The sequence below is a fragment of the Pundamilia nyererei genome, unplaced genomic scaffold (genome assembly GCF_000239375.1).
Source record: "Pundamilia nyererei isolate P.nyererei 1_Seehausen unplaced genomic scaffold, PunNye1.0 scaffold00104, whole genome shotgun sequence".
Classification (NCBI taxonomy): Eukaryota; Metazoa; Chordata; class Actinopteri; order Cichliformes; family Cichlidae; genus Pundamilia; species Pundamilia nyererei.
The window spans coordinates 472,673-496,751 of record NW_005187505.1 but is presented as its reverse complement, the minus strand read 5'-3'; the positions used below and the strand labels follow the sequence as shown (position 1 = coordinate 496,751).

At 40.4% G+C, this 24,079-nt stretch overlaps 3 protein-coding genes across 6 annotated transcripts in view; 2 read left to right on the top strand and 1 right to left on the bottom strand.

Annotated features, from left to right (window-relative positions):
* LOC102205266 (fatty acyl-CoA reductase 1) overlaps positions 1-2,678 on the top strand; it is a 57,384-nt gene extending 54,706 nt beyond the window's left edge. For 2 of the 3 annotated variants that reach the window (XM_005740817.2, XM_005740818.2), the window contains exons 9-12: positions 696-867; positions 957-1,086; positions 1,865-1,992; positions 2,200-2,678. In XM_005740817.2, coding sequence (XP_005740874.1) covers positions 696-867; positions 957-1,086; positions 1,865-1,992; positions 2,200-2,362 — 593 coding nt within the window. In that variant the 3' untranslated portion in view covers positions 2,363-2,678. Of the gene's footprint in view, positions 1-695; positions 868-956; positions 1,101-1,864; positions 1,993-2,199 lie in introns of those variants that run through there. The other variant, XM_013912839.1, reaches the window with a different exon arrangement.
* Positions 2,679-5,531: 2,853 nt separating this feature from the next.
* Positions 5,532-10,666, bottom strand: LOC102204526 (endoplasmic reticulum-Golgi intermediate compartment protein 2-like). 2 transcript variants are annotated; one of them, XM_005740814.2, is made up of 13 exons: positions 10,531-10,666; positions 9,378-9,511; positions 9,187-9,295; positions 9,035-9,081; positions 8,870-8,937; positions 8,739-8,779; positions 8,487-8,588; positions 8,245-8,340; positions 8,108-8,163; positions 7,065-7,163; positions 6,833-6,930; positions 6,584-6,746; positions 5,532-6,472 (listed from the first exon to the last, which is right to left on the bottom strand). In XM_005740814.2, exons 2-13 carry the CDS (start codon positions 9,481-9,483, stop codon positions 6,306-6,308), a joined length of 1,152 nt encoding a protein of 383 aa, XP_005740871.1. In that variant the 5' UTR covers positions 9,484-9,511; positions 10,531-10,666; the 3' UTR covers positions 5,532-6,305. The 2 variants fall into 2 exon arrangements, with proteins under 2 accessions (XP_005740871.1, XP_005740872.1); XM_005740815.1 differs by having other exon boundaries at positions 6,320-6,402.
* A 3,369-nt stretch (positions 10,667-14,035) lies between these two features.
* Positions 14,036-24,079, top strand: part of kdm7aa (lysine (K)-specific demethylase 7Aa) — a 25,507-nt gene continuing 15,463 nt past the window's right edge. Inside the window, exons 1-3 of the mRNA XM_005740816.1 lie at positions 14,036-14,180; positions 21,594-21,679; positions 23,863-23,980. Of these exons, the coding sequence (XP_005740873.1) occupies positions 14,083-14,180; positions 21,594-21,679; positions 23,863-23,980 (302 nt within the window). The 5' untranslated portion in view covers positions 14,036-14,082. The remainder of the gene's footprint in view (positions 14,181-21,593; positions 21,680-23,862; positions 23,981-24,079) is intronic.

Sequence of the window (24,079 nt, the reverse complement as noted above, 5' to 3'; positions counted from 1 at the left end):
GAGTTCTGCGTATATCGTCCTGTGTCTGCTTTTTTTCTGAAAAGAGGCGAATGCTATGATCTCCCCTCTTAGCTTTTAATGCATCCCATAGTATTGGAGGTGACACTTCTCCGTTATCATTTATTTCAAGGTAATCTTTGAGTTCTTTCATTACTTCTTAAATGTTACATCTTTAAGCAAAGATGAGTTCAATTTTCAAGTTGATGTTTTGGGGTATACGTTTAAATCAATTGTCAGATACAGTGGTTCATGGTCACTTATGTCTATTGTACCCATCTCGCATGATTGGATTTTATCCCTATCGTTTCCAAACGTCATGTAAAGGGAATGTGGAGCTGAGTAATGAGAATAATCTCTCCATGTAGGGAAACGATTTCTCCATACGTCTTACGTCCTACCTCTTCAAAAAGCGCAGAGACTCTTTTATACAAAGTACTTGATTCCGGCATTCTTCTATTAGAGCTATCTAAATCCGGCCGCAGGCGAATATTCAGATCGCCGCCACAAATCAAGGGGCCTTGGGTTTCTGTCACCATTATATTAATTTTTTTTTTTTTTTTTTTAAAGAAACTCGGGTCACTTCCTGGTGGTGCATAAACGTTCATTAATGTAACCAGTTTCCTGCTGTTTTTGTTTCCTGCTCAGAGGTGAATACGGCACTGAGACTAATCCTCCTCAATTATCTTGATTTGCAGAGCACCACGTGATGTCCTCCTTTAAGAGAAACCCCTTGGAGCAGGCTTTCCGAAGACCCAACGCCAACATCACCTCAAACTACCTGATAAACCAGTACTGGATCCTGGTCAGCCACAAGTTCCCCGCTTTCATCTACGACCTCTTCCTGCGCCTCTCCGGGCAGAAGCCGCAGTAAGACCAGCGTCCTTCTAATCCCACTTTTAGCCTAAAGAGAAATTAATTTGTGCCTGTTGTAATCTGCACCTCCTCCGTCTTTGTAGGATGATGCGCATCTTCAATCGCCTGCACAAGGCCATCAGCCTGCTGGAGTATTTCAGCAGCCAGGACTGGGAGTGGAACTCTGAGAACATGAACATGCTGATGGGCCAGCTAACCCCTGAGGACAGGAAGGTAGGGTTAACCATGTACGTGGTGCAAATTTTGGACCAATAATACACCTTTTAGGGTCACATAAAGATGCAGGTGTTGAATAATAATAATATTCAGAACTTACCTCACCATCTAGTTATTTTATTGGTTTAAACTTTTTGGTCTTCATAATTTTATTTTACTTTATTACTTTTGCGGTGGATAGGGAAGTTGTCTTAATGGGTTTTTAACTTGCATGCTTGTTTTTAATTATGCTTGGATTAATATTAATGTTTTACTTTATTAGTTTTATAGCAGCACCACCTTGAAAGAAGCATACTGTATAAATAAAGTTTAGTTTGTGAAACACCGCTATGGAAGCCTTTTTATGCCACTGAGGGGGAAAAAACAGTCGGGGCTTAATCGAAATTTCAAGTTATTATCTCACAAATTGAACTTCTCATTACCTAAACATTTTGAGATAATAACCCAAAACTTTGACTTTATGGATTGATTTAAAAAAACAAAACAACCTAGTTGCAGAAAGAAGCTTCCATAAAAATGCTCCTTTTTGCAGCTGCACATGGAGCCTAAATTTTATAGATAACACTGACTCCAAAAATGAATCCATGACCTTCTCAGTACATAATGGTATTTCTACTTGTAAATAAGTAAATGAGCTGAGCACATCATGCACAACTGCAACAGAGCTCAAGACAGAAAACACTTGTGAACATGCACTTTTAGTCACAAAAATAGCAGCTTTTTTATTTTCAGTTTCGATTTTTAGCATTTTCAACTTCTGCCATCTTATTTGCAGACATTTAACTTTGATGTGCGCCAGCTGAACTGGCCTGAGTACATTGAGAACTACTGCATCGGCACCAAGAAGTATGTCCTGAACGAAGACATGTCTGACATTCCTGCTGCCAGGCAGCACCTGAGAAAGTAAGTCAACAAGCCTTCAAAAGTACAGGATTCAAGTATGTGTTTCCCCACCAGTTATCATTCTATTTTTGGAAGAATTTCACTGTGATAATTAATTAGGAAAACATATGCACAAGCTTCCTTGTTTATCATCTCATTTACATCTTTAAGCTTTTTAAGAACTTGTATGTTAAGTCTTTAATCTGCTTCCCTCTTGTCTTCTTCCAGACTGAGAAACATTCGCTACACCTTCAACACCCTGCTGATCGTTTTCATCTGGAGGGTGTTTATCGCCCGCTCCCAGATGGCCAGAAACATCTGGTACTTTGTGGTCAGCCTCTGTTTCAAGTTCCTCTCCTACTTCCGTGCATCCAGCACCTTAACCATTTGAGTCTTCCTCACCGCCTCAAGCCAGAGTCAGCAGCCCTCGCCTTTAGCTGTCAGCAGGAGGAAAACATCCACTGTGGACACTCTAAATCCTTCTTAATGTGGACAAGCGGGGCTCTGCACACGTGGGGGTGGCAGTTATGTGAAGAAGAGGGGAAAAATGAGGTCTACTAGCCATGAATTAAGCATTCAGTTTGGATATCTGTCATCGGTTTGTGCACTCTTCAATCTCCAACCCCGTCCAAAAAGAAAAGTGTTGTCATTCATTTTGTACCTACTGTTTTCGTCTCAAAGTGGCCAATTATATATGCAACAATAAGCCTTTCGTGTGATTTCCATTTTCTTTTCCACCCTCCTAAATCTCAATACATCGCCTTGCCTTGTAAGTACTTTTTTTCATACTTGAATAATACTGGCACTGCATCGTTGGAGGAAAATTTCTATGAGATCATTGTAGTTCATGTTTTTGTTTTTTTTGTTTTTTTCGGTTTTGTTTTTTTACTGTGGGGATCTCCAGTTCTTGTCTTCAATACACGGGTGATTCCGATATCTGTATGTCTTTGCAATGAGTGCATCTACTGCCTTTTTAACATCCCCAAAAAAAACCTCACTGGTGGTTTTCCATCTTAATACCGATCTGAAGTATATTAAGAATAGTATTAAAGCTAAACTCAAACTACATGAGTCACCTATGGCTACAAATACAGATGCCACCTTTCCTGTTGTTACAGTTGTCACTTATTTACGACCACAGATGTTGATGTCCGTGCGTCTTGTTTGAATGCTCATCCACTTTTTTGCCTGTTTGTACAGCAGTTTGTACTGAAACTAAGTTTACTACTTTTACATCTTTATACCTGCGCCAAAGGCTAGTCCGACTATATGTGGTAGACCTTGGCTGTGTAGAATTTATAAATAAGAGTAAATCAGAGTGAACTTTATTTGTATAGCCCAGTATATACTGCACATTGTTTCCCAACAGTTTCTAAGCAAACTTTGTAAGAAGACAACTCCCCAAAAGGTTAGCACGTTAGGGAAAGATATTTCACAGGCAAAGCAGGAGCGAGTGATTCAGCTAAAATGGTTCAATGCCTCATAGTATAGAAGATGAGAGTTGAAGACCATTGCAACTACCTGCAGCAAAGGAGTCTGAATTCATGCCCTTGTTGCAAGTGCACAACACAGTGGAGGTTAAAAAGGAAAAAAAGTGGGTCTATTACTGAGCCCTGAGGGATGTCTCACCTTATAAAGTGAAGTTGGAGAGGGCAGTTTGGTGTAGTAGCAAGTCAGAGTGGTAAACATGAGTTATATTTGAGCAGTGGTACCCATTCAACTTATCCAGAGATGTTTTCAATGCTCCTGAGATGTTAATTATGATTTAGTGATCAGAGCAAAGTGTCATCTGCATATGAGTGAAAAGTCATGCCCCAATTTCAAGTAATTCTTCCTAAAACCCTAAATACAAAGCCATAAGAGATGCCTCACCTCACAGAATGGAGAAATGGACTGCTACGACAAACTGATCCATTTAATAATGCATATTTAAAATGATCCAATGGAAGATGAAAGAAAATAAGTGGGCCTTGTACTGAGCCCTGAGGAATGCCACGCCTTACAGCGTGGGGTTGGAGAGGGCAGTTTAATTGCATAGAAAGTCAGGTCACCTGAAATCCTGAGGAGACCTCACCAGCCTTGTCACAGTGGTAAACATGAGTGAAATTTGAGTTGGCAGTACCCATTAGGTACCACTAAAAATATAAACTGTCTGGATGAAATTATTGCCTGCTGCACAACAGAGTGCACTTTTATTTACCAAACCAAACGATTTTTGGGGAAATGGGTCAAATTGTTCAGAAGACAATGTCCGATTTTGAGGTTCCTATAAATACAGTTGTTATATCTCGAGCCCTGGTTTTTCAAACACTGCTGGAAAATTGTTTAAAAAAAGATTTTTACCACTGTGATTTTAACATTATGTTAGTGCATAAGAGACACACACTACAACTTCAGTAGATCCAAAGAAAATGGAAAGAAGTAGTTGCTGGGATGTCCAACAGCTTGCAGTTTAAAAAAAAAAAAAAAAAAAAAAAGGCCCTGTGCAGATTAAGGCTCTTTTCTCTTCTGATTTCTGGACGCAGACTAAGATATCTAAAGACTCGTGAGGTACTTTTAAATCACATACAGTGTGAATATGAGGCTTCTGCAGAATAATTAATTTAAAAGTACTGGTTATATTACAATCTAAGCTGGCATTGTATCCCCTATGCCAGAGTACTTCAGCTTCATCGTCTTAAAGGGGCAGGGCACTGAGCTAGTTATCTAGTTTTTACTCAATTTAGTAAAAACTAGATAACTGGACCAAGACAGAGCCATGAGATATGAGTCCAGATTTATATTTTAAAAAGTCCCAAGTAAAGGGCTGGGAACACGTTAAAACTCTACTGGCATTACATCCTTTCTGCAAATTTGGAATATCTGTAAATAGATGCTTGCATATTATTCTTATAGATTACCAAAAACTTTTATTTGACTGTTGATTTATTTTGGTTGAGTGTCTTCAGAGCTTCCCACAGAGTGTACCAAAAGTGTGACCGGCTGGTATGATTTTTACTGAAAGAATGAGACAGCTGTGTACAGTATTGTATATGTTGCAAGGCATTACTCTTGACAGAATTAAAAATACTTAACAGTGATGAGTCTTTATGGGAGAAAAAGGGACAAAACTAAATGTTTATGCAAAGCCCATGTCTGGTGAAATCATGATAACCGTCCTCTTAATTTCAGACCCGAAACGTCGTACAAGGCCTGCACGATGAAGCAGTTGCATCAGATTGTTCTCAAAGAGCTACAGGGCTATATTAATGATGTTGTCAGTATGGAGTTTTGCTCTTCTGTGTGTCTGTCTTGTCTTCTTTCTTTCTTTTTTTCTTTTTTTTTTTTCCAAACGCAGAGCACTGTTGGTACCGTAAACCCCAGACTGGAGCTACTGTTACTGTATGTAACAAACGGCATCACTTAACCAATGACTTCATGTTTCTTCTGGTGTCATTTGCAAAACGTCCGACTGCCTGTATTCCCTGCTCTGACAACACTTTCAAGTCTGCTTGGCAAAACTGAAATAAACTCGAAGAGTAAAGGTGCACATGTGCTGCAGTCTTTCGTGCTCGCCTTCCAGCTCACTCGTTCGTGGTTACAGAGGAGAAAATGAAAATCGAAAGATATATTTTTCCTGGAACCACTTCAGTTCTGACCAAGCCAGCTGGCTGATGATCAGTTAATCAAGCAGGTTTGATTAGCAGCTCCTGGAAGCAGTAAGGGTCTATTTAGTGACACACTGGCTCAATTTTTGTTAAATAAAGACTCATGTCATGTGGTAGACCTGCTAAAGACATTCTTGACTTATTGAAATAAGTCAAATAAAATAAATAAGTCTTCCTTATAGAGGATTGCTTAATAGGCAACATGACACTTGCTCAGTCATCCTTCTCGAACCTGACTGCCATCATTTCATGGTTTACCTGTTTAAAAACCATCTGCATGTTATTTCATTTAGGAATCAACTTTTATTTGTTTTGGGCTTCTTTTTTTCTTTTTTTTTACACTTTAATGCTGTGAAACAAACCAGCGGTGCTAATGACCTCCTGGGAATTTAAACTTTAACATAATTGTCAGCATCACCGTTATCAAATGTGACCAGAGTCACAGGGTACACATTCTCCTACAGTGCAATAGTTAGTGCTAACTCTACTATTTTTTTTTTTTTTTGGTCATTTGGAAGAAAAACATTTTGTGATATACAGTACGGTAATGCTGGCAATGAAAAACCTTTATAAACTCTAATAAATAAACAAATATCTGAAAATCCAAACTCAAGTTTCCGATGAGAAAGCAGCAACTGTGATCATTATTTGTCGGGTCACCCGTGCAGGCCGAGGAATCGGCGGCTACTACCGAGGGGGATTGTCAGCCAGCAGAGGAGTATGGTGGTGGTTCAGATTATTCATCTGGTGCAGCTGTGCGTCCTGGTTTAGCACCTCTCCAGGCCTGTAGAGTCCCAGTTTGAAGCGGCAGCAGATGACATCAAAACAGAAGCCAACGAGCCCGTGAAGCATCCCTTAAAAGTGAGAAGAGCACAGTAAAAAAAAAAAAAGAATAAAATAACTGCATGAATTCAAAGCTAGAACCATGTTTAATTGTTTTGCTCTAAATGTCCAAGCCCACTCGCCTGTGGTGGAGAATATGCCCCCGATTATACCACACAGTCGCACCAGGAATTGCCAGAGCGGCATATGCTGCTCGCTGACCGTCACCATCAGAGAGCTGGTGTCGTACTTGACGAAGATGCCGGAAACACCGTGACTGCCCGCGGCGTGGTTTATCAGCCGTTCCTTGGCAGCAGACATTGTGGTGGTTAGTCTACTTGCTGTCACAACATTGGGCTGTGTTTAAAGCTCTGCGCTTAGCGGCTACTCACTCGCTCAGTCACAGAGAACTGGTGTGTGTCTGCGGATATCTTGTATGTGTTCAGTTTCGTGGGCACCACTGTAATGAAGTACTGAAACATCTGGTTATCTGGGATGCAAGCACACAGGAAAGAATAATTGAGGGTTTTATGAAAAAAAATAAAAAATGCACTCATTCATTCAATGGAAAATCCTTTTCAAATGTTTCCTGCATGTTTTATCCTCTGAAATCATGTGACTTACTGTTATATGTGATTTTCTCTGTGCCGTCCAGAGGATTGATGACGCCTGGTAACTCCTCCCCAAAAGATAAATGGTCGATTCGATGGGAGAAATTGTACGCTGTAATGCAAAGATGAGAGAACCCTCAGATTCAATCAAGGCTGTGGACAATCATTCTAACTAGTAGCAGGACCTTATAAGCTCGATTTCCTAAGGCTCTCATCTGGCCAACTTTGGTCTCTTTTAGTAACAGAAAAACACTTTTTATCTCCAATGCCATTAAATCTGGCTCACATATTTGACATCTGTAATGTTTTCAGGGGTTTTTGTTAAATTATTCCCTATTAAATGTGTAAGAACAATGCTTAATACACTCACAGCCACATGGGAGCATGTAGTCACGCTCGAGATGACCTGCTGATGTTCAAATCAGAATATGGAAGAAATGTGATTTAAGTTGATCTGAGTATTCCAGAACCTGCCGATCGACTCGGGTTTTCCCACACAACCATCTCAAGAATGTTCCCAAAACTAGAAAATACGTAGTTTGAGCCAGTTCTCAGAAGGAAATGACCAGAGCACAAATAACCCCACATTACAACCAAAAACTGCAGAAGAGGATCTCTGAATGTGCAACATGTTAAATCATAAAGCAGATGGGCTACAGCAGCAAAAGACCACATCAGGTGCCACTTCCTGTCAACTGGAAACTAAGGCTACGACTCACACAGGCTCACCAGACCTGGAATTTCAATTTCTGCTGCAATATTCAGCTCACAGTTTGGCACAAACAACATGAAAGCATGGATCCATACTGCCTTTTATCAAATCAGGCTGCTGTTGGTAATGTAATGGGATATTTTCTTGGCACGCTTTGAGTCCCTTAGTACCGTCTAAACATTGTTTAAATGCCACGGCCTTCCTCGGTATTTATTGCTGAATGCAGAAAAAGGGAGAGCTGAGGGGAGCACCGATTATGGTGACAGATAATGTTCCCTGGTCTGCTTGTAGATTATAAAAGTGTGTAATTAGAAGTGTTATTAGAAAACCAGATTTTAACTTACTCTCGTGGCTCACAAAAGCTGCAATGTGTGCATGGCCCTGAGGATGGTGAATGGGCCTTAAAAAGATCAAGAATCACTATTAGTCTCCAGCATCAGAAATGTTTGTCTCATGCTTATTACGCTACAGAGGTTCTTACTTTCCAACAGTGATGTGCAGGTTTCCTGCTACCTTGTTGACGTAGACGTGTCCATGTATCCTGCAGGCATTGAGGGGCTCCATGGAGGCATCCTCCCTACGCACATAATGTTTGAGCACATCATTTTATTATAACAGACTCTAAATCCATCACTCTAAATCCAGTGGGCACTTATGTGTTTGCCTTTTTGTAAAATGAATGGAGACGTGATTATTAAAAACTATTTCCCATAGGAGACTGACCGTGGTGGCAGAGCAGTGGGAGCTCCTTTCAGGAGAGTTTTGTAAAGGACTTCCTGCAGAGCGTGCTCCTCTCTCAGCCTGTTCTGTATGAGAAGCAGCGTCCTGGAAAACAAACAGACTGCAGAACTAGCTAAACAAGTTTAAAAGCTTTCAAACAACAAGAAATCTCTTATAACTTGATAACCAAATTTTAGGCATTACCAGAATTTTGTATTTTTTTCAAACTTACTGCGCAACTGCACAAAACCTTACCTTTGCCACAGTCTTTGTTGCGGGGTCAGCTCAAAAATAACCTGCTCAAAGACACAAACAGGAGCGTTTGCTTTACAGAAGCGACACCTCAGAAATGACCTTAAGGTTTTTCAGACACATGCTTGACTCACAGGTTCATACTGCAGGCCATTAGATGTGATCATGGTTTCAGCCAGGTCCAGAATATCTGCTCCCACATCTACAATCAGAGATGAAATATGTGCGCTAATGTGATGTAAGCGCTTCAGGTAGCAACTTCTCCACATTGACAACGGCAAACAAGGTGAGATACTCACGCTGGCATTTCATGGCGACTGTTATGTCAATGTTTATTCTCAATTTACTGAAATCAGGATAAAAAGATTACCGTGACATCATACTGTAAAAAAGAAAAACAGACTGAAGTCACAATTAATTAACATTTAATAACCTAGTAATAACATCTCACCTGGAAAAATCCTTGTCGACCGAATATTCATACTTCATCCAAGTCTCTCGATAAACAAAGAACTCTAAGACAGCCAGAAGTGCCATGGCACTAAACGCTAAAAGTGACACTGTGGAGGAGACAGATGAGCAGAGAGTGTTACTCCTCCCTTTTGCTGCTCCTGCTGTCTTGTCCTCGCAGGGACATCTCACCTGTTCCTCCTGACGCCGATGTCTCCACGTAGCTCTCTGACACTTTGGGGAAGGCGTCCAGCTCCTTCACCAGGCTCAGCGCTTTCTTTCTTGACAGACGCCTCATCTTCAGGTTCACAGCAGTTCTCCACCTCCTCCACCACAATTAAAACAAGCCTCAGATTAACACAGTACACCTGTTTAATGCAAACGTGTTAAATCAATATAATCGAAATGTATCGAACAAGTGGACTGAATGCAAAAAGGCTGAAGGAACAGATCAGGTAAAAAAAAATGATTACAGTTATAATAAAAATAATGAAATATTAATGAACCTTTTGGAAAGAAACTCTTGGACCAAATGCTAAACACTGGATAAACTAATAACGTCAAATTTATTTGAAACTTAAGTTACTTGTGAGTAAGTCAAAATGTCAAGACAACAAGCATAAGTTTTGAAGCAATAACCTGAAGTTTTCTGGACACCTAAAAAGAATTGTGGCAGAAACAAAGTTCCATAGAATTGTTATTAAAAACAATTGTTGTAAAAAAAACATGGTGATTATCAAAATTATCTCACTACAAAATCAAATATTTATTTAAACAGAACCAGAAGTATTTTTAAGTAATAATCGCTAATAATAATAATATATTATTATTATTATTATAAAAAATCAATAAATAATAATACATTTCTTTTATTATTTTTATTTATTCTTATTATTAATGTGTTTATTTGTTTTTTGCATAATTTGTTTAAACCAGGCTCACTTTTTCTACAACAGCAATGATAATAATAACAATAAAACGTCATTTATACCATTACATTAATGATTACTTTAGTTATTTGTCCATAATAATCCTTTTGAGCGAATTCTGTTTAATGAAATACTGTGAATATATCACTGATGCCGACGTTAATGGCTGCTAATGTGAAAATATCTCACTCACATCACATATATTATTATATCTTTTGTCGCATTACATCATCGAAGAGAAACGGCAGAGTAGTAAAAATTTGAATTGACGCTGTTTGTATGCAGAAATGTCCCGGAAAAGTATCGATAATAGATGTTTTATTAGGCGAAAGCATCACATTTAACGATCATTTGAAACCAGACGTCCATCACTAGCGTAACAACACCGTGCCGATTTTTTTTTTTTTAGATCTTACCTTTTTTGGTCATCTAGTTAGACGTTAAATCTTGACGTGGCAGCAGCTGCCTACTGTTTAAATCATACCTGGCAGATTTTTCTACACCTTCATCCATGATGCTAACACACAGGGGGGCGGGGCGCGCTTGCTTCTGCCTCGTTTCGTCTCGTCGTGACGTTTGCAGCGTGCGCGCGCTGCCCATTTACGCCCACGCACAGTAAGCGCACTTGCGCTCTTCAATCAGGAGGTGGAGCTGTAACACCATAATACAGCATACAGTAAAATCACATAAATGAAATACTCCAGGCTTTAATAAATATTCAATATGTGTACGTGTGTATTATTTTTTTTTACTGTTATATTAAATTATTTTAATAAATAAAAACACTAAGCCTAAAGCTAAGTAAAACTAGATTGATAGAACTACAGTGAAAATTGTTGGGTGTGTAAAAAACAAGAAAAAAAATGACAGAAATGTGTATATTTACATACATATGCACATTGAACACATCACTAGCTAATTAAATTAAATTAATCAGGATAACTATCCAGCATACTGAAGCTTTTGGTACATAGACTATGCTTATTTGAGGATTTTTGCATGTCTATATACGCACATGTTGGAATGTTTTCCCATTTTTGTCTCATATAAGATTCTTTTTTTTGCATTGCATTCTTCGTTTCATGATGTTTTCAGCTGGTGACATGTCTGGACTCCTGGCAGGGCCGTTTATTACTCGGACTCTTCTACTACGAAGTCTCGCTATTGTAATAGAGGCAGTATGCGGCTTAGCATTGTTTTTCTAAAAAAATGCAAGATCTTCCATTAAAAATATGTCACATTTTAGCTTCTTCTTGACATGATAAAACTTTAACTGGCATATGTGGCATAATGAGCTGATGTTCACAGATGATGAGTTTAGAAAGTGTTCCCGGGAACATGCAGGGATTTTCATGACAAAAACACACCCTTTTTTAAAGCATTGCTTCCTGAGGAACCAAAGGTCATGGGCACCCAGTATTGCTTTTCAATGGTGTCCCTTTCACAGAGATTTGTCTAGATTTGTTTTTCAGACTTTTTCAAATCTTTATTGCATTTATTATCTTCATGTCTGTTCATCTGACTTCATGTAGTATTTATTCGCTTGTCCTGATAATCCTGTTCTTTAATATGCATGTTATAAAATCTATAATAATGGTAACCTATACCTCCATTACCATGTTTCCTTATAATGCCTTCAAACTGTCACGTTCTTTTCCTATTTACACATTTAATGGATGTTTATGTGGTGCTCATAGTGATTGCAATGAAACTCAAAGTCAACATTTTCGTCTGTTTCAAAAAGCTGAGTACACTGATTACACCTTATTCTGCAGAAGAGCTGTTCATGTCCATCCATCAGCACCAGCCTACACTCACAAGTGTTTATTAACTTCCAGGAATAGTGTTTACGTGTATGCGGTGGATCTGCACACCAGACATGAAGCTGCTCACACCGGGGCTGACGAGAGAGAAAACCTATAATAGGAAGCACTGATAGTGATCTACTACAAACAAGGCTGTGATTATCATCCTGAAGACAAAGGGGATGTTTACACCTTGGTGCATGCTTAAAAATGCACAAAGAAGAAAAAAAAATGGGCAGAGATTAGCAGATAACCTCACATGTGTCTTCTGTGCTGTGAGCACTCTGGAGCCTCTGCATGCACCAAGGCTGCTTGACTATGCAGAGTAGCACAGATGGGCGTGTGGGGGGATGGGTGCTGTCAGCTCACAGATCAAGCTGTGGGTCGGTGGTCCCATTGCTATTCACCACAAAGCACGTAGGGCATGTCAGACACGCTCCATGGAGACATACCAGGGCTGGATGTTGTGTTTTGATTTTTTATTTAAGATGCCTCTGAGCCGTCTGCCACCAGGCTGGAAAACGCCTTCTGAAGAGATCTTCACAGTGAAGACAGTGCAGGAAAGATAAAGACCGTGTGACACACTTACATTTTCTTGCCTTTGCAGCTCATCAGCTGTGTTGTGGATTTACAGTTAAGTCAGTGTTGATAGCGCATATGCATTGATATAGGTATTTAATGCTATTTGCAATCAGAAAACACTTTTTATCCATGTATTGTGGACATTTTAATTGCATTATTTAAAGATGCAACACCCAGTATTACACAAAATAACTCCCCGTACATTTAAATGCCTTATAAGTGGCTGTGCATCAATTAAGATATAAGCATGCTCTGTGAAGCTTTAAGGGTCAGACCATCAAGTGAAGATAACTTCTTTTACATGGTTCTGAATAGAAGAGAATAGCATTAATGTACAATAAGCTCCATGCCAACTGTGCAGGAAGTTATATGCTTTGTTTCATATATTGTATTCTGTAAGAGGGCTGTTGTGATTTATACAACTGAAGATTGTCTTAAAGCTATCCAAACCTACCTGTCCCAAAAAGTAATTGACTGAGCCACACCCAGGCCTAATTACTGCCAGGCCTGTTGAATCAAGAAATCATGTAAATAAAACCTATCTGATGAAGGGAAGTAGGCTAAAAGATGTCAAAACGCAACACACCATTGCTGCGATCTAAATAAATTCAATAACAACTGGGAAACATAGTCATGGAAAGGGATACAAAGCCATTTCTAAGGCTTTGGGACCCTAGCGAAACACAGTGAGAGCCATTATGCACAAATGGAGAAAACTTGGAACAGTGGTGAAGCTTCCCCTGGAGTCACTAGGATGCCAAAATGACTCAAAGAGTGTATCAATGGCTCATCCAGGAGGTCCGAATAGAACCCAGAACACCATTAAAAGAAATGCAGACCTCACTTGATTCAGTTATGGACAGAGTTCATGATTCAACAATAAGAAAGAGACTGGGCAAAAATGGCATCCATGGGAGAGTTCCAAGGAGAAAACTACTGCTGAACAAAAAGAACACAAAGGCTCGTCTCACATCTGCCAAAAAAAACAACAACAACATCTTGACAATCCCTGAGACTTTTGGGAAAATGTTCTGTGGCACAGCTACTTATTAGGTTTAGGCGGAGATTACTTTTTCACACAGCGCCAGGTAGATGTTTCCCTTAAAATGATCATATAAAAAACTTTATCTAAAATTAGAGTTTGTTTGATCTGAAATATTTAATATTTAAATAAAATCGGGAAGGTGAAGCTCAATAAACACAATGAATATATCCATATTAAAATGTAATACGACTAAAGAAACATCTTAATATGGTAAAATAATACATATAGCAGATTATGGAGATTATTTCATCAGAATAATTTAAATTACAGGCTGATTTTTCGCTTTTATCCGATTGTAGCATAACGCCTAAAACCAAGCCCTTTATGTCATTCCTTTGTTGGAAAAAAGTTTGCGTCTATTGTTGGTGTGCCCACACAACCAGATGGAAATGCATAATCTGGAAACTGACGTCAGAGGTGGGATTGCCTCAGAATGGCGGATTTCGTGCGTGCTCGGCTCTCCCCTCGGGTATTTCCGGATGTTGGGTTAAATCCCCGCCCGCTTCATTCCTGCGTTGTTTGGGGACAGTAGGAAGATGGCGGCGGCCCCGCTGTACTGTGTCTGCCGGCAGCCCTACGATGTGAGCCGGTTTATGATCGAGTGCGACATCTGTAAAGACTGGTTTCACGGCAGGTATGTAGTCTGCGACATCCTAAAGAGGTGTAGTTACATGGAGGCGAGAAACACGGTTTGTTTTTTAAGAAAAGGCGACGGTTCTCTGAGCGGTCTTGGCTAACTTAGCGTGCTAACCGTTAGCGGTGGGCGACGGGGGTTTTAAACCGTCTATTGACACGACTTTACGGGCGAAAGTGGGGGTTCGCGCCCCTAAAAACAACATTAATGAACTCCATCGTGCCGCAGATAAGTTTAAACAAAACGACATGATCCAGCTCTTTGTAGTTATTATAATAATTAGCGGCATTTACTTAAATAGAGCCCAATAGAAAGTAGATCTTATAGCTGATGGTATACCGAGCTGTTTCAGTCAACACGGGTGATCAAAAGCGTACGTGACTACCTTTCCGTAGAGTTGTTTAAAGGATAACTTTAATTTTGATGTCGCTGTGATTCAGTCGATTTAAATCCAGTTAAACCAGCCCTAGTGTACAAAGTGTGCCAGAGCTGGCAGGTTATTAAAGGTAACGGCAGCCTCGGGCGGCGTCTGAGTTGTATTTTAAACTTAATGATACAAGAAGATCTAATAAACAACTTCAACTTGTTTGGGCACAACCTGTACGTTAATTATATAGCAAGCTGGTAGTTTATATCTATTATTTAATACACATGAGCTTTGTTTTAAATGCTGGTTTGATATTGGTAGAAAGTAAGTGGGGGAAACGAGGAGATTGTTATGGTTTGGCTTTTGATTGACAGTTGGCGAAATTTAAATCCCCCACCCCCCTATTTAGAAAGAGGAGGCACATGGCCTCGGACCCCTAGTGGCAAGCAGGGGAATTGTTTAAAGGTACCAAGCAGGCACGTGTCTGGGTTTTGTGTGTGTGTGTTGTATTTGTTTTGTTTTGGGGTTTGTTTTTTTCTTTTCTATTGTGATTGCAGGTAGCAGATGTTTTTGTGATTCATGCGTAGATGTAGGTGGAAGCTGTTGAAATCTTGATGGGAATCTTAATGTTGTGTAATGTACATTGCCTAAAATGTACAAATTTCAGTCCACACCTAATATTGTGACGCACTGCTTGAGCATGAGATTTTCTCAGCATCCGACTTTCTTTCTTTTGCAGTTTTCTCTTGTTTTTTTTAATGTGGCTCTAAGTCCATGGGCTGACCTAGGCAACTCTTCAAGTCAGCCTGTGTGGGTGCATTTCCACAGTGACTGCTTAGGAATACAATAATCTGGGTTTTGTTTTTTTTGGGTTTTTTTTAAGGTGGGGGGTTGCTCATGTTGAAATGACGGAAGCCATTGCGTAACCACCAAGTGTGCTGCCAAAAAACTCAGCAGCCAGGATTTGTGGTGTGTCAGCGCCAAAACAGACTAGCTGTGTGTCATCTGCCAGCAAGAAAAGGAACAAATGTTGGAGCTTCCCCCATTGATGACTAATAAGCAGATACACACCACACACGCACATACTCACAGCAAAGCTCCAAAAACGGCCACATTTCCAGCCTCTTTCCCACGAGGCAGGCCAGAAGGAAAGGGATATTCTCTGGCTGTGGGTGATGGCACGCCATTGGAGGGGAAAGCGGAGGAGCTCATTCTGCTAGTTCTTGTTGGTGTTTGTGTGGGAGACTTTTGTCTTGGTTGCTGGAGAGTGTCCTGTTTTCTATCACCTGTGTTTCAGTAAACAAAACAAGCTGTACTTTAATGTGGTAAGGCTGTCTGAATCAGTGTCACGGTTTATCAGCATCAGATTTGTAAAGAGTGAGGTTACAGGAAAGCTGAAAAAAAGTCCTGATAAACTCCCCCCATGTTTTCAGTAATCTCTTTATTACAGTTTAATGCAGTCATATTCATTTTTGTTTTTATTCAGTTGTGGTTCAGTTAGTTTCCACATTGTGTTTCTTATTCACTTCAGTTTTATTAGTTTATAGTATTTCTTTAATAATTCAAAATTTGTAATACTGCATTAAATCTACATTAACTACAGCATAGCCCTCTACTACTTCAGGAAAATAGTCAACATATTGCTTTGAGAGGAAGACAGAAATACTTTTTCCAGTTGGGAACAGCTACTGCTTTGATGCTAAAGTGGAAATACCTCTTTGAGGCTAAAGTAGAATACTATTTTGTGAATAAAGTCAGATGCAATGATGAGAATAAAGTTGAAATACTACTCGAAGTAGCTTCAAGATGAAAATAAAATTACTACTTCGTGGAAAAAGTTGAATACTATTTCCAGAATAAAGTCAAGTACTGTTATGAGAACAAGATAGAAGTACTACTTCAAGAATAAAGTTGAATAATTATTATTTTTTACTTTAAAGTCATAATACTACTTTCAGAGTACTGGAAAGTACTATTTCCAGAATTAAGTGGAATTAGTGCTTAGATAATAAGGTAGATTGTGTAAAGTTAAAAAATGACCACATTGTGTACATCTTCTCTTTTATGTGCTAAAAGAGAAATTTTGTCTTTTATTGTAACTGCTTCTAAAAATGGTACTTTAACCTCATGGGCCAACAGAATATTTTTGGTGCCTATTAGATATTTGATAAATACTTTAATCTAAAAGTTATACATTGCCTACAGTGGTAGACTTACACCTGAATGAGAAAAAAGCATTTGAAAAAAATACAAAATGATTGTTTGCAGAAGAAATGTTCTGAGGGTCTCTGTTACTAATCTTCTGACCTCTTTGGTTTACTTTGCTGCCCCTTCAGGTTTTTGTCCTGACTATCTGCAGGGGTAACAGTGCCCTGAAGCAGTATAACCCACTATTATACCCTTTGGTTTAGATTTCAGGTGTAAGTCTGAGGGCCATTCATCATTTTGAGCCTCACCTGATTGCAAGACCTGCCTCTGTAAATGCCTCTGCCTCTGCTTCATGCGTTTCTTAGATGCAAATTTACATCAGTGTTATGGATGTAAATCCCCGGTAGGTCACATCAGATCACAGTGTAGGTGTCAGGCCCTCCGGTCTGCCCATTGTCTAATGTGCGTGTGGACAGTGGGGGCGATGATAGACCAGTGGTGCTCAATGAGATGGAGCGAATGACTGATGGGAGCTACGGCGAGCCAAGTTCAATGCGCGATCTGTCAATGTCGCACAGAGTGTGAGCACACTAAAGAGAGATGGATCACCTCTGTGGAGAGCCTTTTTGGTGTTTAGGCTAAGTGGAAGTGCTCCCCCCCCCCCTTTTTTTTTATAAACTACTGCTGTCTGTGATGTTTCAGATCATCTGTTTAGATGTCTGATAAGTTGATTGGCTGAAGTAAAGACAGCCTCATAGCTCTTGTTTATATTCAGCTGACTCTCATTGGGGTGGAAATAACATTACATTTGGCTCAATCAAAGTCGATTAAGGGTCAAAAGCATCATGTATTGATTACTAGTCAGTTTGAATTATAACAGTAAAGAATATACCACACAGTTCAAATTAAAGGAAGTTTAGAAAACCACTTTAAATTACAATATCAAACTGATAGCTGATGTACCAAAATAATAGATCAATAATTTGTATGTTATGAACTGTGAATCTGCACAGCGAGTTCAGTCTGTGTTTGTTGTGTTGCGTCTTTCAGCAGCAAACACTCGTAAGACTGATGACTCGTTAGGTTTTAAATGGGGCTCAGCCATGTTGAAGACGTGTGAAAACAGAGTCCCAGTGCTTGCGGGCCTCAGGGCAGCTCAACCTGCACTGAAAACAATTAAGTTGTTTAAAACTCCCAGGGGCTCCCTGACGCCCTATAAACAACAAAGTGATCCTCTTTTTGTTGTTTACCAGCTGACTACAGAAAGCCCCGCTGTGTCCTTCAAACTGTAAACAATGCACGGGTGATATGTTGCTTTTATGCCTAGCTGGCTAAAATGATTTAACCCCCGAGGGCAGAATGACAGAGCCTTATCCATCTGTCAGACCTCAGTGGCTCTTACTGCTGTCCAAGTCCGGCTCTGTTTATGTAAGCCTTGCCTGAGCGCACTCGGATGAGTCAGGTGCTCCTCTGGGGCAGATAAAGACAGCCAGGTGTGTTTAACTGCCCTCATATCCTCTCCATCTCCACCACCCATCCATTAGAGATCTGCCAGTTCCCTAATGTAGGTGTGTCGGCACCCCATGCGGAGCGGTTATTTAGAGCTTAAAATAATGGCGATGCCAGCCTCCAGCCTTTGTGTTTCTGCACTGATCACTGAGGACAATGAACCCCCTCACAGTGCGTGGACTAATGAATAAACCCTCTCAGTTACACAGGAAGGAGGCCCTTGATGAGAGGAAGTGGAGGAGAGGGGCTGTTGATGGCGAGGGTTTAGCCAAGTACACACATCTCCGCTCATTCAGGAAGGGATGTTTAGCTCAGTAATCTGCTGCAGTGCTGTCAGAGGGCAGCTCTATCAGGGAATAAAGCAAGGTTTTGTGGGGTATCTGTGTTGCTCACCCTGGTTGTACTCTCTCTGACCTTTTTGTTGTCTTACAATGCATGATAACATTATCTTATGAGTTGAGATGACGTATGACTGAGCAGATGAGGTTCATGTCGGTTCATGAGCTGTTTGCACACTCACCCCGCTTTGTGGTGAGTCATCAAGCCCGAGTAAGGCAGCAGGAAATACTTGGCCCCTTTCTTTTCTTTCCTCTCCCATTTTTACATTTGCTGTCTCAAGTCCACATAGACTCACAAGCTCAGGTTAAAGTGGTAATCATTACAGGTAACACGCGCGCTGAGTCAGGGTGGCGTATGTGGCACAGTGCCCTTAATTCCCACTGCGGTGTTATATAAAGGAAAGTAGCAAGAAGGTCACGTCAGCCCAGAGCACACGCTGTATTCACACGTCTCAGCGAACCCAGCGGCAGAGAGCTGTGACTCATGCTTTCCCCCAGCGAACGGCCACATGTTGGAACAAAGATTCCTGATACATGAGCTAGGCTTAGTCGCCAGCCAAACACTGTACACTGTTACTGCTAGTTATCCATTTGCTCACATGCAGGAGTGCTTCTCAGCTTTTTTTTTTTTTTTGTCTTTTATGGATGTTGTAGGAGAGTGGAAAAGTAACTTTCAAAAGAGATAAATTTGAGTTCTTTACAGCTAAATGGATATTTAATTAGTTACTGTACTAATGCATTTGTTTGCCCTTATACCCAACCAACAACAGTTCAGATTTTGTGTGGTATGGTTGATATCCTGTTTGTGCACCAGGGTGATGTGGGGGGTGGCAGGCATTCACACAAGCTCACCATTTCCTGATGAGTTAATGGCCCTCTGCTTTATTTCCTTTACAGTTTTCCTGCAGTTCCTTGTAGATCAAAGCTGATAGCAGGCTTCGGTCAGCTCTATCCCCCCTGCAGGCTTTCACCTTTAAAAGCAAAGGTTATATCAGCAACAAACCTGTTTATAAACCTCTTTTTGCTGTGCTGCAGGAAGGGATTTTGTAGGCCAGTAATGAAGCTGGCGTCTGTCTGGTTCTCTCAAAAAAAAAAAAGCAACAAGATTTCTTCATTTGATTTTGGAGTACTGATCTCAGGGGAAGAGAATCTCCACAAATTGATCCCACGTGCAGTCAGAAGAAGTAAAACACTAATGTGGTTCTCAAACTGTGACACTATGGGCAAAATGTAGAAGGAAGCTAAATTTAAAACTAAACTCAAATTTACTTTGGTTACTTTTTTCAATGTTCACAGAAAACTGTGGGGGCATTGAGTCTAAGTTATTTGTTAGTTTCTAATTGCATTATTTGGGGGGTTTTGAATCTGAAATGTTATAGATTTGTGCTAACTTTCATCTAGTGGCTAATGGGCAGATTTATCAGCACTGGGTATCAGTGAAGAGGTCAGGTGCACACTAGTGACAGTAGTGATTAGTCATCTAGTCGACAAATTGCAGACAATCTTAGTTTGGATGGTGCAGGCTTCAGTGGCCTGAAGTTTAAGTGTTTGCTTTTCCGTGGATGACACAGTCCTGCTTGCTTCATTGATCACCAGCTCACACTTGGCTGGTTTGGAGCTCAAAGCTAAACTGCCAGGGCTCTACTTCTAAGGCCACGATTCTCAGTCAGAAAAGGGTGGAGTCTACATGCTTGGTTGGTAATATGTTGTTGCCCCAAGTGAAGGAGTTTGAATTATGTTAGGGACTTCTCAACAAGTGAGGAAAGGAGGACACGGGAGGATTGTCAGATGGGTGCAGAGCTGAAAGCGAATGTGAGCAGTTGATTTACTGGTTGATCTGCAGTCCAACCGTCGCCTATTCCTCTTTAGAGCATTCGGGGTCTTCATTAGAAAGGTGATGACTTCAGTAGAGCCATTGCTCCTAAATATAAAAAGGGAACCAGCTGAGTCGGTTTGAGCGTCCAATAAGGATCCTGGGACTTTAAGGAACAAGGTGTTTCAAGCATGTTCAGCTGAAAGGAGATCACAGGGCAGACTGAAGACATGCGGGAGAGATTCCGTCCCTCGGATGGATGGGACTGCCTCTTTTGACCATCTGAAGAGTTGAAGGAGGTAGCTGGGTTGAGGGAGGTCTGGGTATCTCTGTTTAGGCTGCTGGCTCTGTGAGCCAGACCTGAATAAGTGGTAGAAAATGGATGGATGGTCATGTGAATTAGGATAGTTCAGTTTTAGTTTGTACTTTTTGGCTTGTCACACTATACACGTTGTCCACAATCCGAACAAAGTTGCTGTTCAACCCATGCTGCTCCGGTATGCAACCCAGGAATGCATGTGAGTTGGTTCCTGTGGCTTGGCTGTTGCAGGATACTCAGGGGTAGTAGCAGCATGAGTGACACCGCTGTACTGCAGCTCCTCTTGATAAATGCGCTGCAAATTATATGATGAGAAGAGGCCAGATCATTCAGCTTGTTTTTAAAAAAAAAAAATAATAATAATAATGAAGCCATAACTGTGAAATGATAGAACATTTGTTGGAGGGGAAAAAAACAAAACTGCTTTCTTTGGTCTCCTGACCTAAGTGTGCGCTGCTTTTTCCTCTTCTTTCTTTTTATCTTTGACCTGTGACCCCTGGCATCTCTGCTTGAAACACACACAGCATTTGACAGGAGTTTGGGAGCGTTTCATCTGCTTTAGCTTGTCCAGGTCAGATAAAGATTGTGGTGTCCTCGTTTCATGTCTGAACGGGCTTGTAAAGCAGTAGACCTGTTCCACTCATTTCAGTTAGATTGAAAGTGGTTTATATGCCACCATTTACAGGATAAGTTATCTGAAGGAACTTTAAAGTATAAGGAAAGACCATATATATTGTAAATGCAATGAATGTCTTCAGCTGGTAGGGTTTATTATTAATTACATACATTATTATAGTAAATGCTTTGTATATGTTTGGGCAAAATCTTGTGATGGCGTGTTTTCTTTTCCTGGCAATTTAAAAACGGTATAAACCTCTGTAGGGGACTTGCCCTAACTCTGTATCTCATTTCTTTCCAGCTGTGTACAGGTAGAAGAGCACCATGCTGTGGATATTGATGTTTACCACTGTCCCAACTGTGATGTCGTACACGGACCCTCCCTGAGTGAGTCTTTGCTGCTTCCTGAAGCCCTTTTTCTCTCTCACGCACACACTCACACACACTGCAGTCCTGAACTTTTCTAGACACCTTGGTGCATGCAACCTGGCAGTTTCATAGTGCATAGTCCATTTAATGTCCGATTGCAGCAAATATCTCAGTAAATATTAGTGTGCATTTACTACTTATGAATAGTTGTTTTGTGCACGCTAGGGCTCTAGACTAACTTTTTGCGACGGTTGCACTGGTGCGCCTAAGAAACCACCAGCACAAAAGTTAGGAGCACCCAAATTTTTCAACCGCATAGCTTAACACCGCTGTTTTACATGTGCACTTTTTTCTTTGGTGGTGGTGGGGGGTTTTGCTGTCTATACAGACAATATTGATTTGTAAATGATTAACTACCAATCTTGTGCTTAAAGTGCTTTGGCACTCTTTGGCAATATTGTAGACAATGTTAAACTTAATCATCATCTTGGCCTTCTCTGACGACCTGTTTGCTGCTGCCTGCCGCTGAAAGGCAGTGGGGAGAGGGGACACTTGGGCAGTGCATTTATTGCAGCATATAATGTGTTTTCTGGATACACTGTGCTTTTTCAAAGTTCAGAGGTTGATGGCTCCGTGTCAGAGCACTGGCTATGAATTTCAGATGGATCAGGCCTTAACTTAACCAAAAAGTTATAAATAGTTCTTTTCATCCTTTCTTATTACCCACAGCTACATCCACTTCTGTCAGGCCTAGGCTACTCACTAGGGCTGGGCATCATCACTGATTTCTATAATCCATTCGATTTCGATTCAATTTTGCCTCAGACTGTCAGAAATATTATAATTCTCATCATTTATCAGTACTGACACTTATGAGACTTCATCAGAATTGTGAGCATCACAGCAGATGCCTTTGTGTCAAACTGAGAAAAAAAACACAGAAAAACATGAAGGAGATTTTCCTGGCCTGGCTTTTTATAGCAGATAACCTTAAAATATTCTGCAATATTGCATAATTTTAAAAAGTTTAAATATTTTCAGTATTGAACAGCAGAAAATAGGCTTTCTTGTCCGAGGTCATTTAAGTAAAGAAAAGAAAAGAAAGAAAGAGTGCTGTAAATAACGGTATATTGGTGGGTAAGAAGCGAATGAATAATGCAGAAAACAGAGATCTGAGATGGGAAACTGTTCTTGAAGTGCACAGACAGAGACAGAGAGAGAGAGAGAGCTGTGCATAAAGTGTGATTTATTTTTTTTTAAATTTTTTTATTTTTTTATTTTTTTATTTTTAAATCGCGGTGGAAGCAAAACAGCAAAGAGGGAATTCATATTCATATTTAAAAGTCGATTCAGGATTTAATGAATTGATATCGCTTTGTTCAAGCTCACCCCTCTCTATCCACTTGCACTTTCAAACGTACATGACCAATCAGAGAGGTACCGCCCCTGACTGTCTCTGCTTGGTTTAGACCACGATATGGGCATGATATGTTGTTGACCACACGGAGACTTTCCGAGTTGCAGAGACTTTTTTTTTTTTTTTTTTTACTCGAACAGTTGGTCGCACCGGTGTGACCTAAGATTTTTTTTAGTCGCACCACTGAAAAATCTGGTCGCATTTGCGACCAATTTGGTCGCACTCTAGAGCCCTGGCACCCTCTTGCATCTGTTATCTTGGCAGCTCTGAAGCCTAAACAGTAAAGTGTTTCCATTAGCCAGTATATCTGAAGCAAACTATTTCCTGATGTGTGCTACATGTGAGAAAGCACAACAGCGGAAAGTATGACCTAATTCTTTGAGGTGCATGTGTGAAAACAGCACCATACTCTGATTCTCTGCCTTGTCTCACCCATGTCTCTATATGCTGGACAGTCCCGGGGGGAAGGCCGCTCTCTGCAGTGTTAGTCGAGTCAGATTTTTTTTTTTTTTTTTGGTTAAGGGGGGGAGGGGAATAGGTTAACCTTTGACAACCCTGAGGGCAGACATTAAGAAGCTAATTGAATGGTGCTGTAAACCCTCCACTTTGATTGGACAAACCCCTCGATATCCACCCCTGGGCACAGGGGCTGAGTAGTGAATTAATGTGCTTGTGACAAGTGATTGTGATCTGCATAATTTACAATGTTGTTGTGTGAAGGTGCTTCAAGAGGGCACGAGACAGCCCAGTGAAACTCAAACCTACTTTTTTTTGTTTTTTGCAGTGAAAAAGCGCAACAACTGGCACAGGCATGACTACACAGAGCCAGACGATGGATCGAAGCCGGTGCAGGCTGGCACCTCAGTGTTTATCAAGGAGCTCCAAAACAGGACATTCCCCAGGTAGATACTTAATCCTTCTGACCAACTGGATTGTTTTTCTAATTTGCTGAAAAAACTCGAAATTCTTAACTTAATGCTCGTACAGGTTAAAGTGGATTT

What these genes read in the sequence shown, in the direction of transcription:
- LOC102204526 (XM_005740814.2), bottom strand. Translation starts at nt 9,483, where the DNA reads ATGAGGCGTCTGTCAAGAAAGAAAGCGCTGAGCCTGGTGAAGGAGCTG. An exon ending in AGTCGCCATGAAATGCCAGC is followed by an intron (nt 8,938 to 9,034) that starts GTGAGTATCTCA and finishes CTCTGATTGTAG; the next exon opens with ATGTGGGAGCAGATATTCTG. An exon ending in CAACAAAGACTGTGGCAAAG is followed by an intron (nt 8,589 to 8,738) that starts GTAAGGTTTTGT and finishes TTTGTTTTCCAG; the next exon opens with GACGCTGCTTCTCATACAGA.